General features: G+C 37.7%; 1 protein-coding gene across 2 annotated transcripts in view; it reads right to left on the reverse strand.

Moving 5' to 3' along the window:
• Positions 1-971: 971 nt before the first annotated feature.
• The window catches only part of LOC138821339 (CWF19-like protein 2), a 42,500-nt gene continuing 27,340 nt past the window's right edge, over positions 972-16,131 (reverse strand). Inside the window, exons 13-18 of one of the 2 annotated variants that reach the window (XM_070013492.1) lie at positions 15,402-15,611; positions 13,774-13,890; positions 10,966-11,121; positions 7,634-7,714; positions 4,711-4,812; positions 972-4,055 (exon numbers count right to left, since the gene is read on the reverse strand). In XM_070013492.1, coding sequence (XP_069869593.1) covers positions 3,912-4,055; positions 4,711-4,812; positions 7,634-7,714; positions 10,966-11,121; positions 13,774-13,890; positions 15,402-15,611 — 810 coding nt within the window. In that variant the 3' untranslated portion in view covers positions 972-3,911. The remainder of the gene's footprint in view (positions 4,056-4,710; positions 4,813-7,633; positions 7,715-10,965; positions 11,122-13,773; positions 13,891-15,401; positions 15,612-16,131) is intronic. The other variant, XM_070013491.1, reaches the window with a different exon arrangement.

A 16,131-nucleotide genomic window follows, 5' to 3' on the forward strand; every position in this document is an offset into this window, starting at 1 on the left:
CTCACCAGCTTTCTCAACTTAGGTAGATCTCTCTCCCATCTTTCCTTTGTTCTCTGGACATGCAGCCTATGCTGGTGCACCCAGGATTCCAATCTCTTTTTTGTTTTTTGGCCAGCCCTGGGGTTTGAACTCAGTCTGGACATTATCCTTGAGCTTTTGTGCTTATGGCTAGTGCTCTACTACTTGAGCCACAGCTCTACTTCTGGATTTTTTTGTTTAATTGGAGATGAGTCTCATGGACTTTCCTACCTTGGCTGGCTTCAAACCATGATCTTCAGATCTTAGCCTTCTGAGTAGTTAGGATTTCAGATGTGAGCCACCAGTACGCAGCTTATAACTCTATTTTTTATCTCCCACTCCGAAAAGACTCCTTCATTGGAAACTCTTTTGTGTGTTTTTGAGTTTGACATGTAGATTAAAACAAACTGTAAACACATCAAAATATTCAACTCATGCTTTCTTCCTGTAATGTTTTACTTATATAATAAATCTTTTCATCTTAAATACCAACCACTTCAAGGAAACCTTCTCTAGTTGTTCTATGTGTAAGCATCTTTGGAACTCCAAAATTTCTACTGAACTTTGTATCTTTATGTATTTGTTGGTTTCATCATGAAATGTTCTTCATGATAATAACTATACTTCTTATTTCACATGACTTTTTTATTTGTTCTGGTGGTACTAGAGTTGAACTCAAGGCCTAGTGCTGGCTAGGCTAGTCAATATCATTGAGCCACACTTCCAGCCCATATTTCACATTCATAAAGTCCTTCCATATAGGAAACAATGAATAAATTTGGCTAAGCTTAAAGTTAAGCTACTTAAAAAAGAGAAGAGACCGCACGCTGGTGGCTCACGCCTGTAATCCTAGCTACTCAGGAGGCTGAGATCTGAGGATCATAGTTCAAAGCCAACTCAGGCAGGAAAAGACCATGAGACTATTATCTCCAAACCACCAAAAAACCAGAAATCGTGCTGGCTCAAGTGATAGAGTGCTCACCTTGAGCTGAAGAGCGCAGGGACAGCACCTAAGCCCAAAGTTCAAGCCCCACAACCAACAACAACAACAAAAAGAGAAGACACACAGAGATTTTTGAAATATTTCAATCAATTTTTCTATTGATTTTGAATATACAGGATTATATTCAACAGTATATAAGCCTTTGCAAATTACTGTCTGGATAATGGAGAGACAAAGAAGAAAGGTACAGTCAAATTTTAAATTCTGTTGTAGGTGAATACTCTACTATGGAATGTAGAATGAATGCAAGGCTCATTTATTTGCCTTATTTAATTTTTGTTACCATTTCGTATTACAATTACTATGGTTATCTTTCAGAAAAGAAAACCAGGCTCAGCCGGGTCCATTTAGTCAACAGGCTTTGATTCAAAGCTTTCTGACTCCTTCTGAAATACACATTTCATTATTTTACAGAAGCCTCTCAACAGCAAAAAAAAAAAAGCCTACTGAAAGTATATAAGACCTGGAGACGAAACAACACATTGTTATATAATGGGTGGGTCATTGAAGAAATTATGATGGATGTCTACAAGTTCCTAGAATCTAAGAAAAATGAGAACACAACATAGCAGACCTTTGGAAAACAGTAAAGGTAGGCCCTGCTGTTGTCCTTAACTGGACAATCTGAGAGAAATAAATGTCTGCTGTTTAAAAAAGGAAAGAAATAAAGAAAGAAAAAGATTAGGGAAGAATCAGTGAAACAGAGACTAAAAGAATTACATAAAACAATCAGTGAGCAAAAATGTTTCTTGAAAAGATAAACACAATTGATAAACCTTCAGTCAATCTGACTGAAAAGGAGGTAGGACATGACCCAAATAGGTCACTAAGGCAAGAGAAAAAAAAAGGGATCTAAACAAAAAGAAAAGAAGTCAAAGTATTCTGATTTGCAATATATGATTCTATATCTAACAAATCCAAAAGATTCCATTCTAAAATTCTTATATTTGATAATCACTTCCAGCAATGTAGCAGGATATAAAATCATTATGTAAAAATCACTAGTATTTCTGTACACAATAAATAGGCTTAGAAAGAAATCAGGGGAAAATTCCATTCACAATAGCCTATATAAAATAAATAAAATACCTAGGAATAAACTTAAACAAGGAAGTGAAAGACCTCTACAATGAAAGTAATAGAACCTTGAAGAAGGAAACAGAAGACTGAAATAGAAGATAGAAAGACCTATCAGAGTCATAAAAATGGCTAGACTACTAAAAATAATCTAGATTCAATCTATCCCAACAAAATCTCCATGTCATTTTCTACAAGAATAGAAAAATCAACCCTAAAATTCATATGGTAGTATAAAAGAACCCAAGTAGCCAAAGTAATCTTGAGGGAGAAAAAAAAGAACTGTTGGAGGTATTACAATACTAGTGTTCAAATTGTACTGCAGTCATGGTATAAACACACACACACACACACACACACACATACACCACATGGTACATACACACACACACACACACACTCACACACACACACACACACACACACACACACACACACACACACACACACACACACACACACACACACCCCACACACACAAAAAAAACAGGCTGATACTGGTAGGAAAAGAATTCCTAGAAATCCATGCAGCTGGGGCTGGGAAGGTGACTCAATGGTAGAGCACTTGCCTTGCATACATGAGGCCCTGGGTTCGATTCCTCAGCACCACATAAGCAAAAAGAAAAAAGCCAGAAGTGGCGCTGAGCCTCAAGTGGTAGAGCACTAGCCTTGAACTGAAGAGCTGAGGGACAGCGCCCAGGCCCAGAGTTCAGGCCCCATGACCAGACCAAAACATAAATAAAATAAATAAAAATTAATAAAAGAAACCCACGCAGCTACAACCATCTGATTTTTGACAAAGGAACCCTAAACATATATTGAAGAAAAGAGCTTTTCAACAAATGGTGCTGGGAAAAATATAAGTCCACATGTAGAAGACTGAAACTAGATCCTTATCTCACTCTATACTAGTATCAATCTGAAGTGAATGAAGATCCTAAAGTAAGAACTGAAATTTTGAAAGTATTATAGGAAAGAAGAAAAACACTAGAACATATTGACATAAGCAGTAACTTCCAGAATAGAACCCCAATTGCTCAGGAAATAAGAGTAAGGATTGGCAAATGGGACTCAAGCAAACTAACAAGTTTCTGCACACCAAATAGTCACCAGACAGCCTACAGAATGGAAGACTTCTGACAAAGAATTCATAACCCCAAGGAACTGTAAATTATGGAACAATTACTTTAAATGCACCAACATTTAAAATTTTTAAAGTCTAGAAATGGAAACACATTTGAAGTGTGAATACATTATATTTTCATCACCATTTAATTCTCTAATAGTTTTCAGATATTCTCCTTCCTTTAACAAAGAGAATGCATGGTGATATTATATGGTACTGGCAGGAACTTAAAAGAGATCTTCAATAAAATTGTATGAAAATAGAACACATCAAGTCTTATTGTAAAAAGTACAAAAGGAGCCAGGCAGTAGACTCAGCTACCTGAAAGTAGACTCATTTTCCTCTAAAACCTTTCTTTCTAGGCTTCCTTAGCCCCCTCCCTTTTCCCAAAAGGGTTTCTCTAGATTAACTGAATGATTTAGGACACAGAAAGTAGGTACAAAACAGGAATGGAGACAGACCATCCAGTGTGTCTCCACCTTACTCCACAGTCATTATAAAGAAGTCCCCAGGACCAGGTGAGGAAGAAGGGACACATTCCGCCGGTAGGGCACGCTGTCAGAAATCCCAGAGGAGTCCTCTGCTGCTACTGTCTCCTAAGCCCTGAGTCTCAGTCGTTCAGGTAGATGCAGAGGATATAAAACTGAATGGGATCTGAAGAAGCAGCTGAAACTGAGACATTTCACATCATTGTGTTTTACTTTTGGTGAAGTCATATGGTTTCCACCACTGAGCAAACTGCAGAGCTTTCTTCCTCTGATCCTCAAAGCTTTCTCGGATCCCCTTCCTCCAAAGTCTTGGTTCTAGATCCAGCATCCCACCGATGATTTCCTTTTAAAGAATGAGAAAATATCAAACATGTACATGTAAAAACAATAATGAAATTGTTTATTCCTATTAAATGTAGTATTAAGAAGCACTCCATGTTTAAAATGTTGCATAAATACCAGTTTCAAGTAAAAAAAAAAAACCTTGTTTTCAATTAATTTTAAGATGCTAACCCTAAGGTTTTTGAATCCCAGCTGTATATCCTATCAGGCAACTTGTCAATTTTGTTACCTTTTTTCACTTATTTCAGCTGCTTCATTAATTTCATTTCAGTTCCTGACACAAACTTACAGATACCCAGAAGACCTTCAATTTAAGGAATATACTCTTAAAAAACAATCTGTTTCTGAAAGAAAGTATTGGCAATCAAAAGACCTGGACCCTACACTATGTGCCCAGAAACCATCTTATAAAATGAATCACACATTCTTGGACTGTACCTTGCTTATCCACAAATGCAGAAGTGAGATCATTTAGTCTCTAGTTTGACATGAACACTGTTCCCTGCTTCAGTCACTGGTACAAGCTATATTCTCTGTAGCTTCTCAAAGAATTGTATGGAGCAACATTCACAATTTCACTGTTCCTTGTGCCTCAAATTCCCCCCTCCCCCTTAAAAGTGTTAACCGCTGGAAATGAATCCTATTTGTAAACATACCTTTCCAAAGTAATGAGGGAATTTGTGTTGATCTTCAATGACATGGGCAAATCCTCCTTGGAGGCCAAAGTCCACAGAGAAGTAAGGTAAGCCCCTGGGTACCTAAAGGAATAGATGCATAACAATGAAATTATAAAGCTCCCCATCCTGCTCTCAGATATCAGACAGGACAGCAACTGAGCATTCTCAAGATAAATGCATACAATAAATTTCTAATTCTAGAGATACCTAAGCAATGACCTAATTTGCTAAGTAAAAGGTTTCATTTTGATAGGGTTTCAGTCAGACAATTCTTCATCTTATCCAGCAATTATAATCATAACCCATTAATGTCCTATCTTTGGAGAAAATAGGAAAAATAGGACGTATTTTTTTTTTTGGGTCCGGTCGTGGGGCCTGAACTCAGGGCCTGGGCGCTGTCCCTCAGCTCTTCAGCTCAAGGCTAGTGCTCTACCCCTTGAGCCACAGCGCCACCTCCGGCCTTTTTTCTTTTTGCTTATGTGGTGGTGGGGAATCGAATCCAGGGCCTCAGGCATGCAAGGCAAGCGCTCTACCACTGAGCTACCTTCCCAGCCCGTAAGTATTTTTTATATGACCACAGAAAAACTTTTTGAAGACTACACAAATAAAAAATGAGGTTATACTTTCTCATGTTTACTTATATGAAGATTAGGAAGAGGGGCTTGGCCAAAAAAATGGAGATTTGTTTATGATATACCTAAAGACTTTACTCTGATATATTTGCCGAAGATAAATAAGAACAACCATAAATTATTTACTGTTGAGATTGTCAGAGCAATATTTACAGTCATTTCAAACGTTCCAGGATTAACTCTCATTATCATCTCCTTTTTACACACACACACACACACACACACACACACACTCACACACACGCACACACACACGCACACGCACATGCACACACACACACACACAGTAATTAAGCTACATGTTGACTGGGAAGGCCATAATTTCTTTCTTTCTCTACAAATTAAGTATATCTTATATCCCTGAAAGTTTTTTGCCCTTGATTGGACATAGTGACTTATGCCTGTGATCTTAGATATGCAGGAGATAGATATTAGGAGACAATGGTTTGAGACCAGATCAGGCAAAACAGTTAGGGAAACCCCATCTCTGTTTTCCTCATCTACAGCTATAGGCTTCTTGCACGCTGCAAGAAATGAAAAGACCTAGTAAGAGTAAGCACAATGGGTAGACAAGGGGAAACTAACAACCATGATGGCAAAGAAAATCTTAACTTAAAAAAAAAAAAGAATGAATTACAAATATGTGAATCTCTATTATAAGCTTAAAATATACCAAGGGAAAAGATGCAGGCAAAAAATATTTTTAAAAAACCTTATGGAACTACTAAGCACATAAAGCTTTTAAAGGAACGATAATGAGGCTTTTTCAGACTTAAAAATGCTAAAGTAACTCAAGATTTGTTCAATCCATATTCAGCCACATTTATTGTTTTAAGAAGACACAGAAAGTTGGTTATACTAAGAATGACCTCCTTGGAATTCTTGCAGATGAGTTCCATTCACAAGTCCACCCACATAATCACAGGTCCTAGAGCTAGAGGGCACTTGGTTTCCTCCCCTCTGATCTTCAAAGAAAGGTTCTAATGTCAAATAGATAACTGCCATTCTCACATGAACTGTGCTTTTTATTTCACATTTTAGTTAAGTTAACAAGACCTCTTGCTACTTCAATCAGGTATTCATCTTGGTTTTAAAACCAAACAATAAATTCTAGATAGTTAATTGGTATGAAAACTGTATATACAATATAGAAAATGGGGAATAACCTATTTTTCTTAAAGTTTACATTTTCTGAAGAATATTTAATGCCACAGAAAATTATGGCTTAAGAAGTGAAAAAAACTTGAGCACAAAATGTGTCTAAATCATATAGTGTTTTCTATAATCTAATACATAAAAGAAGTAAAGCAGACACTTTGGACAGTTTTTGTTTTTCTTTTATTTTTTTAAAATATATTGTCTAGCTGGGCGCTGGTGGCTCACGCCTGTAATCCTAGCTACTCAGGAGGCTGAGATCTGAGGATCGCGGTTCAAAGCCAGCCCGGGCAGGAGAACCGTGAGACTCCTATCTCCAATAAACCACCAGAAAATCGGAAGTGGCGCTGTAGCTCAAGTGGTAGAGCGCTCGCCGTGAGCTGAAGAGCTGAGGGACAGCGCCCAGGCCAGGAGTTCAAGCCCCACGACCAACAAAAAAAAAAAAAAATAAAATAAAATAAAATAAAATATATTGTCTGACTCAACTCATCTGCAAAGGAAAAAATTGTAGATGGTATTTCACTCTTAAAGTAAAACTATGTATCATCAATAATGCAGTGAAATTTGAATCTTCTGACTGGGATGTAAGTATAATGAGGAATCCTGTTAGTCTATTTTCTAAAAGAATAAATGAAGGAGAAACATTCTAGTGATACTAGAATGGGGGTGGGAAATGTGGCAAACTTTTCTGAAAAGGGGTCATATGATAAAACATTGCAGGCTTTGCAGATCAACCAGTCTCCTCAGGACTACTTAAGTCTGTTTTGCAGTGTGAAAGCAGCCACAGGCTATCCTGAAACAAAGGCATAGTCTGTGTTCCAATAAGACCTAGTACAAGACCAGTGCACTAACCCCTGAACTAAGGAGACAACTCTGTTAAAAAAAGAAATGTACTCTTTATCTGAGTCATGTAGCCATAACCTTACTGTACATCACCTTTACAATAACAATAAAAAAAATTTAAAAAATAATAAACTAGCTCATCCAGGCAGGCTTGGCCTGTGGAACAGGCAGGCCACAGGGATCCCACCCAATGGCCTATTTCTTAACTAAGATGTCAAAATTAATGAAGATCCTGACTGATTTCTTATATCATAATATAAATTAATACTTACAGACTTTCTGATGTCTTTTGAAGACAGATCGATCAACTTCTTGTTTATGGACCACTCTTCATCAGATTCCATTATGGCTTTCTAAAAAATAGCCATTTGTTAAATGACAAGTAACAGGGTAGCAAATACAGAGACCATTTAAAATAAATCAGTAGTCTTAACTAGAGATCTTATAACAGGACTGCTTTCCAGTCCTGGTGCTCAAACTCAAGGCCACTAAGCCTCTCTGTGTTCAAGGCTAGCACTCCACCACTTGAGCCACAGCACCATTTTTGGCTTTTTCTGGTACTGAGGAATAAAACCCAGGGCTTCAATGCATGCACTCTACCACTAAGCCACATTCCAAGCCCCTGGACTGCCTTGATTTTATAGTCAACTTTTTTTCTAAGTAGCACAAAAAGGTATTAACACTAAAGTTTACATATATAAATATCTTAGCAAATGTGATTTGTAGTTTTGCATGTTATCTTGGTTCCATTTCTCCTTGATTGTACTGTACTTATGACTACAATTTTGACCTGAAAATACCTCTTGATAAACACTAATTTTGGGGAGGATTGGGGGGGGAGGGCGGGGGAAGACTGGGAAGGGATGGGAAGGGGAAACAAAGGAGGAGGCTACAATGCTTGATAAGAAATGTACTCATTATCTTGCCCATCTAATTGTAACCCCTCTGTACAGTATTTTCAAAATAAAAAATAAATAAATAAAATAAAATAAAAAACACTAATTTCACTAGAGAAATGAGAAATTAAAATAGGAATTAAAAGTTACTGTTTCATAGAATATTTATATGTCTAAGCAAGCATGTTTTTTAAAAACTGAGCAGTCAAGATCCCATTAATCCTCTAAAAAAACAAAAAACAAAAACCTCAAAATGAATCTAAGACCTTAATTTGAGACCTGAAACTCTGACAGCATTGGAGGAAAACACAGGGTCAATACATAAAGATCCAGGCACAGGCAAGAACTTTCTGAATACGACTCAGAATAAGGGCAAAAATTAACGAATGGGGCTGGGAAGGTGGCTCAGTGGTAGAGCGCTTGCCTTGCATGCTCAAGGCCCTGGGTTCGATTCCTCAGCACCACATAAGCACAAAGAAAAAAGCCGGAAGTGGCGCTGTGGCTCAAGTGGTAGAACACTAGCCTTGAGCTGAAGAGCTGAGGGACAGTGCCCAGGCCCAGAGTTCAGGCCCCATGACCGGACCCAAAAAAAAAAAAAAAAAAAAAAAATTAACGAATGATGATTGCTTTGAATTAAAAAGTTTATCTTCAGCCAAAGAAGTAATCCAAAGAGTAGAGACATACTAGAGAATGAGAGAAAAGTCTTTGCCAGATATTCATCTGGCATTGGCCAATGACTAGAATAAAGAAAGTACTCAAAAAAAAAAAAAACTAAAAAAACCAAAAGGGTAAATAGTCCAAGTGGGCAACTGAATTCAGCAAACACTTTTCAAATGAAGAGATACAAATGGCCAATGAATAACTGAAGCCACCACAAAATCACAAAACATCTCACTCCTTCAGAATGGCTATCATCAAGGAAAAAGAAAAATATTAGGAGACTGCAGGAGGAAAAGGAATCCTTAATTCACTGCTGATGGAAAAATGTAATTGCCAGTCATTATAGAAACCAGTATAGAGGTTCCTCAAAAACATTAAAAATATACTGGGTATGAGTGGCTCACACTAACTTTAGTACTTCGGAAGCTGAGATAAGGAAGATCACAGCGCTAGCCAAAAACCCACATGATACAGATATGTGCACATGTTATCCCAGATAACATGAGAAGCTGAGATGAAAAGAATATAAGTTCTAGGCCAGTTCTAGGCCAGTCCAGGCAGAAAAATCTGTGAGACTCCATCTCCAAAGAAGGTGGGCATACTCCTGTTATCCCACGGATGTAGGGAGCATAAAATAGGCAAATCATGGTCCATGTGTGCTCCTGGCCAGCAAGTAAAATCTTCTCTCAAAAATAACCAGTACACAGGGCTCCAATGGCTTATGCCTATAATCCCAGCTACTCAGGAGGCTGAGATCTGAGGATCATGGTTCAAAGCCAGCCCAGGCAGGAAATTCTGTTAGACTCACATCTCCTATAAACTACTAAAAAGTAGCCGGAAGTGGTGATGCTGTGGCTCAAGTGGTAGAGTACTTGCCTTGAGCAAAAGAAGCTCAGGGACAGCTCCCCGCCCAGAGTTCAAGCCCCAGTACTAATGGAAAATAAAATAAAATAAATAGCCAGAGCAAGCCAGGCACCAGTGGCTCATGCTTGTAATCCTATCTCCTCAGGAGATATGAGGAACACAGTTCAAAGCCCGCCTGGGTAGGAAAGCCTGTGAGACTCATCTCTAATTAACCACCAAAAGCCAGAAGTGGAGTATAGCTCAAACAGTAGAACACAGCCTTGGGGGGGGGGGGGGGGGGTAGGCTCAGATACAGCACTCAGTTGAAGACCCAAGACCAGTATTACAAAAATAATAACTAGTGCAAAAAAAGGCTGAAAGCATAGTTTAAGAAGAGAGTGCCTGCTAGGAAGTATGAGGTCTTGAGTTCAGTCCCTGGAGACAGACAGACAGACAGACAGACAGACAGACAGACACACACACACACACACACACACACACACACACACACAAACACAAACACACACACACACACACACACACACACACACACACACACACACACGCCTCTCAAAAAATAATCAAAATATACCCAACTTCTGGGTATATACCAGAAGAATTGTGTATAGAGATACTATGTACCACATTTATCATGTATTATTCACAACTGCCAAACTATGGAATAGGCCCAGATGTCCATCAATAGATGAATGGAAGGGTATTAGTCAGCCATAGAAAAATAAAATAAAACTAGGTAACTTGCAGGAAATGGAAAGTAAAGGTCACCATGTTAAGTGAAACAAGACAGCTGTCCCACAAAGACTAGTATCACGTTTTCTCTCATATGTATAATCTGGGAACATGAAAGAAACAGGGAACCAGTAGGGATGTAGAAGGGGAAGAAAGGGGAGGGCAATGAGGGAGAGTGGTAGACAGTGTACGACCAAAGCACATTAGACACATGCACTGAAATGTCATAATGAAACACTATTCTTGGTACAATATACACTAATAAAAAAATTAAAGTCCAAATTTCTGTTAACAGAAAACTTATTTGCAGATTGTTTTGTATTTGACCTTATTTCTTTAATATAAAATTTGCTATGTAATGGAGAAAAAATGCATGACTAGAGATAACTGTATCCATAAAACAGTACTGTAGCAAAGAAGGTGAGTATGTGTGACAAGCCTGCACTCAGGTGTACCTTAAAATAGATAGGGGCCATCTCACCCACTTCCTTCGGGAGAGGAATACACTCATAAACCATGTGATGCTGCTTCTTCATGCTCATGTTCGTTTCTAAAAAAATGCAGTCCAATCCCATACCTTCAAACATCTTTACAAGGGATTTCCTAAACATCTAAAAGGGAAAAACCAAAGCACATAAATTTAAGCACATCTCTATGATGTCTGAGAAAGATGTTAAAATTATCAGTTTAACAATTTTCTTCAAGCTGAACATATAAATCCAATATACATATTTTACTAATATTTTAGGTTATTTAACAATTAGATAATGAGGAAACTTTTTGTAGTTCATTATCAAAAGGCATACCAAAGCTATTTTTATTTCAGAGAGCTGTAAACACAAAAATAATGGGGATAGCATGATGTTCCTATATCCCTAGTAGAATACACTTCATTTTGGGGGTAAACCTTATTTTCCACATACCTAAACTGTCATTTCTCATCTAATTGCCCATTCTCCATTTAATTAGTGCATTTGAACCACAATTCCTCCAGTCTAGCCAGTAGAATGCATCAGTCTACAATTTGCAATAAAGGCACATTATTTAAAGAATCAACTGCATATGTATAATTTTATGAATTTTAAAATTAAAATTAATTTTCTTTAAATTATCAAACTATATAAGGCTAACTATATGCTATAATTAATTTAAATATTTTCCTTAAAAATATTAACACTAAGACTAATTATATATTAATGCTATACTTTATTCAAGTTTTTAACATAGAACATGTATAAATACAGTTATCTAAAAATGACAATGAAATAATCTATTAAATTGCAAAAACCTACTTGAATAAAGGTATCTGGTTATTTAAAAAGGGGATATACAGTCTCACTACAGTACAAGCTCAAGCATATCTTTCAAAGTGGTAAGAATAAATTTAAAAGAGGGCAAATACCATTATATATTTGATAAAACTAGCAATTTGGATCTAACTTACCTGAAATTTATGACTAACCAAGGATGCTTTGCTGGAAATTATCTTTGTATTTTCTACTAAGTAAGTCTAAGATTCAATATTAATATTTATAGAAAACTGTTATTTTAAAAAAACCAAAACTTGAAAAAAATGGTTCCTACAGCCAGGTGCTGGTGGCTCACACCTGTAATCCTAGCTACTCAGGAGGCTGAGATCTAAGGATCATGGGGGTTCAAAGCCAGTCCAGGCAGGAAAGTACATGAGTCTCTTATCTCCAATTAACCACCAGAAAACTGGAAGTGGTACTGTGGCTCAAGTGGTATAGGGTGCTTGCCTTGAGCTGAAGTGCTGAGGGCAGCACCCAGGCCCAGAGTTCAAGCCCCACGACCGACCAAAAAAAAAAAAAAAAGGTTCCTGTGGCAAGTAACTATAAGGACATTCACAAAGAATAATTAATTTGCATTTTCATAAATATTTGAGAGTAAAAACAAAAGCCAAATAAATTATATTTCCTTAACTGCACTAGCATTCAGGAATTTCATTAGTTTACTAGGCTAGAGTAATTTATCATTTCTAATACTAGTTTTTCTTTTAGCAAACAAAGAGCTACAATGCCATTACTCACATTAAAAAGTTTGGCTTTTCTTCCCTCACCTAACTTCCCACAATGCACCTGGCTGACACAGTCAGCTGACCTGCAATGTAGCCTGCACTACTATGCTCAATATATTTCGGCAGAACTAATGATTCATGTACTTATGATCTGTTGCAATGGCTTTTATTATACATCTTAGTTTCTTACAGCTATATAAAACAAACACTAGATTTTTGTAAGTATTTAAACACTTTAGCAATGTCTTTTATTCCAAGTTAAATGAAAAAAAATTTAACTACATCCCAAAAAAGTTCTAAAATAATTCTAAAAACCAAATCTCCAGACAGTTTACCTTACATTACCTATACTAGTACCCATTCTGAGGGGGGGAAAAATTTCACATTGAAAATATCTGCATTCTTACTCCAACTTGGATATGGATACAATAAAACAATCTTTTAAACTTTCACCTTATAAACTCCCAAAGGACAAGAGATGAAAAGTTCATAAAATTCAGTCAAAACATGTCCTTTCCTGGCATGTTTATCAGCATTCTGAAGATAATAGCATACATCAAAGTCTCTTTTTTAATCTTATAATTTTCACATTTTCCTAACTAGGGATGCCTGTAACCTCTACTGAGTTGTCCAATATTAAAAAAACAGGAGTTGATGTTCTTGCTTGGTCATTCTGAGGTCCTGAGCTGTCACACACACTGGAATTCAGCAGTAATTCCATCCATGTTGTATCCTTCAGTCTCACAAAGAATCAACCATAGAAACAGATCTCTGACTCCACAAGGTTATAGGGAGGAACAGAAAGAAAGCGGGTAACAGAATAGCCACAGCAACAGGAGGCCAATCCCACGCCAGGAACATGGCAGCTGCTGCCAAGGAAGCACTCATTCTCACAGTTCTTTTCATCTCTTGAAATGCCTTTCATTCTGACTGACTTACTAAGCATGGTTATTTCATGCTACACAAAACATTGATTAGCAATCTTGACTGATTTTTTTAAATTAATCATTACTTTGTCATAGTTTATTTAGTAAACAGATGTTTCCAAGAATAGGGGAAATAAAACTAAAAGGTGGCTGCACAGGAGAAACATGACCATACAAACCTATGATGTGATTCATGTTTAAACTCAGACAGAAAAATATTGAAAAAAACCTGTTGGAATTCTGCACAGTAGTTTCAACACTGCTCAAAAGGTTTACCATGATAAGGAAATGACCTTGCTGACCTGAATTTCTTCCCAGATGTCTTCATCCAATAAGGTAGCAGCCCGGTGGTGCTGCAAAGGGACCACAAGGCAGTGCCCCTCCGTGAGGGATTGGAAATTCGGCAAACATAAGTAAACCTAGGGGGGAAAAGTTCCAAAAATTCATTACTCATTCTAGTCATAAGAGAGGTACCTATGAAATGAAAAAAGTACATTTGGTTATAAGAAATTTTATATATTTTTTTTCTTTTGCCTATCTTGGGATTGAACTCAGGGCCTCAGAGCTGTCTCTTAGCTTTTTTGCTCTACCATGTGAGCGAAAATTCCATTTCCAGCCTTTGGTGGTTAATTAGAGGTAAGAGTCTCGCAGACTTTCTTGCCTAGGTTGGCTATGAACTGAGATCCTCTAATCTCAGCCTCCTGAGTAGCTTGGATTAAAGGCATGAGTCACCAACATGCATTATTTTAACATTTTTAAAGGTATTTTTCTTTAATGGCTCTCTCATATAATCCTATAAATTCTGCCCCAGCCATGCAGGCCCTACGCAGATACCTCCCTACCTCTTGGCTAAGTTTCCACCCAGTATCTGTGTTACCTAGGTAACTGGCAATCCTGGAAGCAGTCTCCACCCCCTCCTGCTAGATCACATCCTGGGCCTCCCTGGTCCCAGGCCCTGAGGTCACATCCAGATTGAGTATGGTTATACCTTTTCCCCACCTGGCCACACCTCTTCCCTTTGCTGGCCTAGGTAAGTCCTGGCCTGGCTCCACCAGGTGGGGGGACATGCCCACAGCAGTTCAGTAAATAAACTCCTTTTCCGGTCTGAATGCTGCATAAGTGTTCTCTTCACCGGCTATCTAATGAAACCTACCTATTTAATAACCTTACAAATGTCAGCTGCTCTGAAGGCAGAGATTAGAAGGACTGAAGTTAGAGGCCATCCCAACAAAAAAATTTGCCAAGATCCCATGACAATAAGCTGGGTACGACAGTACACATCAGAGTCCCAGAAGCCAAAGGTAGGTGAACTTGGTCCAGGACAGCCCTGGGGGTAAATTATTCTTAAAGACAAAAACAAAGAGTTGGAGGCATGACTCAAGAGGCAGAGTACTTGTCTATGCAAGCACAAGGCCTTGAGTTCAAACACTCTAGTGCCACCAAAGAGAGAAAGAAAAAGAAAAAGGGATTTCTTTTATATTTAAGAATGGAACAATGAAAATGGCTAGTAAGCTGGAAATTTAGAGTGAAAAGTCTCAATTTTCATTGCCATGCTTCAGATAATGCTTAAGATCTCCCCTTCCGACCAAAAAAGAAAAGGAAAAACAAGAATAAATGACAAAGAAGGCTGTATGTCATGTCATGTAAATATTTATTCTTGCTTTAAGAGATTCTAAGAATTACGGTTATTTAGAAAAAAAAAACTATTTGAAACAAAGAATAAAGTAAAACATACTTCAGGAATCTTTTTTTTTTTTTTTTTTTTTGTCGGTCGTAGGTCTTGAACTCTGGGCCTGGGCGCTGTCCCTCAGCTCTTCAGCTCAAGGCGAGCGCTCTACCTACTTCAGGAATCTTAAACGCATACAATGAAGAGGGCAAATGCACATGTCCTACCGGCTGGTCCTCGGCGCATCATTGTTGGATCACCTACCTTAGTCCCTATTGCAACAATGAGGTGTTTGGGAAACTGAGAGCTATCACAGCAGTACAGACAGTTTTCCATTCGTGCCGTGAGACTCTGGTGCTCAGCAATCGCTTTTCTCCTCTGGTTCTCCTCTTCACCAAGCCGTCCCCTCTCTGCTGCTTTGGAGACAAACATGTCATCCAGAGTGTAAGAGTCTCCATCTGTTTTCCCCATGAACTGAAAATCAAAAATAACAGTAACAGGGAGTTAGAAGATAGTGGTTCAGAGTTTCTTGTACAAGGTCATCCTGAATCTGTAAGTTTTGTGAAAAAAAATTTCTTGCATTAAAAGAAGGAAATGATGACTTTAAGTTAGGTTTAATCATCAAAAGTCAACCAAAGTCTTAGGCAGTTTGAATGTTTCCACTGTTTTGTTAAGCAGCTTGGACTACATTCATACCCACATCCTTTTCAGTTCTATACAAAAGGAAAATACCACTTCTTCCATTTTAGGACACCCAAGTTTCAAATGTCCTCCAAGGGATATAACAGGAACATATACATGATTTCACAGCCTCTTTCAAGTTGAATTTTACCCCATATCTATACCTGTCTGAGAATGAGAAAAGTCACCCTAGGAACTGAAATGACCAAAGAAGGTGGCAAGATGTCAGTTTCAACATGCCTTATCTTTTTTTTTTTGAACAACAGGTCTTTGTTTTTCTTTATATCTATTATAGTGTTTGAAACCTAAAGAA

This window comes from Dipodomys merriami, unplaced genomic scaffold (genome assembly GCF_024711535.1).
Source record: "Dipodomys merriami isolate MVZ:Mamm:240054 unplaced genomic scaffold, mDipMer1.0.p SCAF_91, whole genome shotgun sequence".
Lineage (NCBI taxonomy): Eukaryota > Metazoa > Chordata > Mammalia > Rodentia > Heteromyidae > Dipodomys > Dipodomys merriami.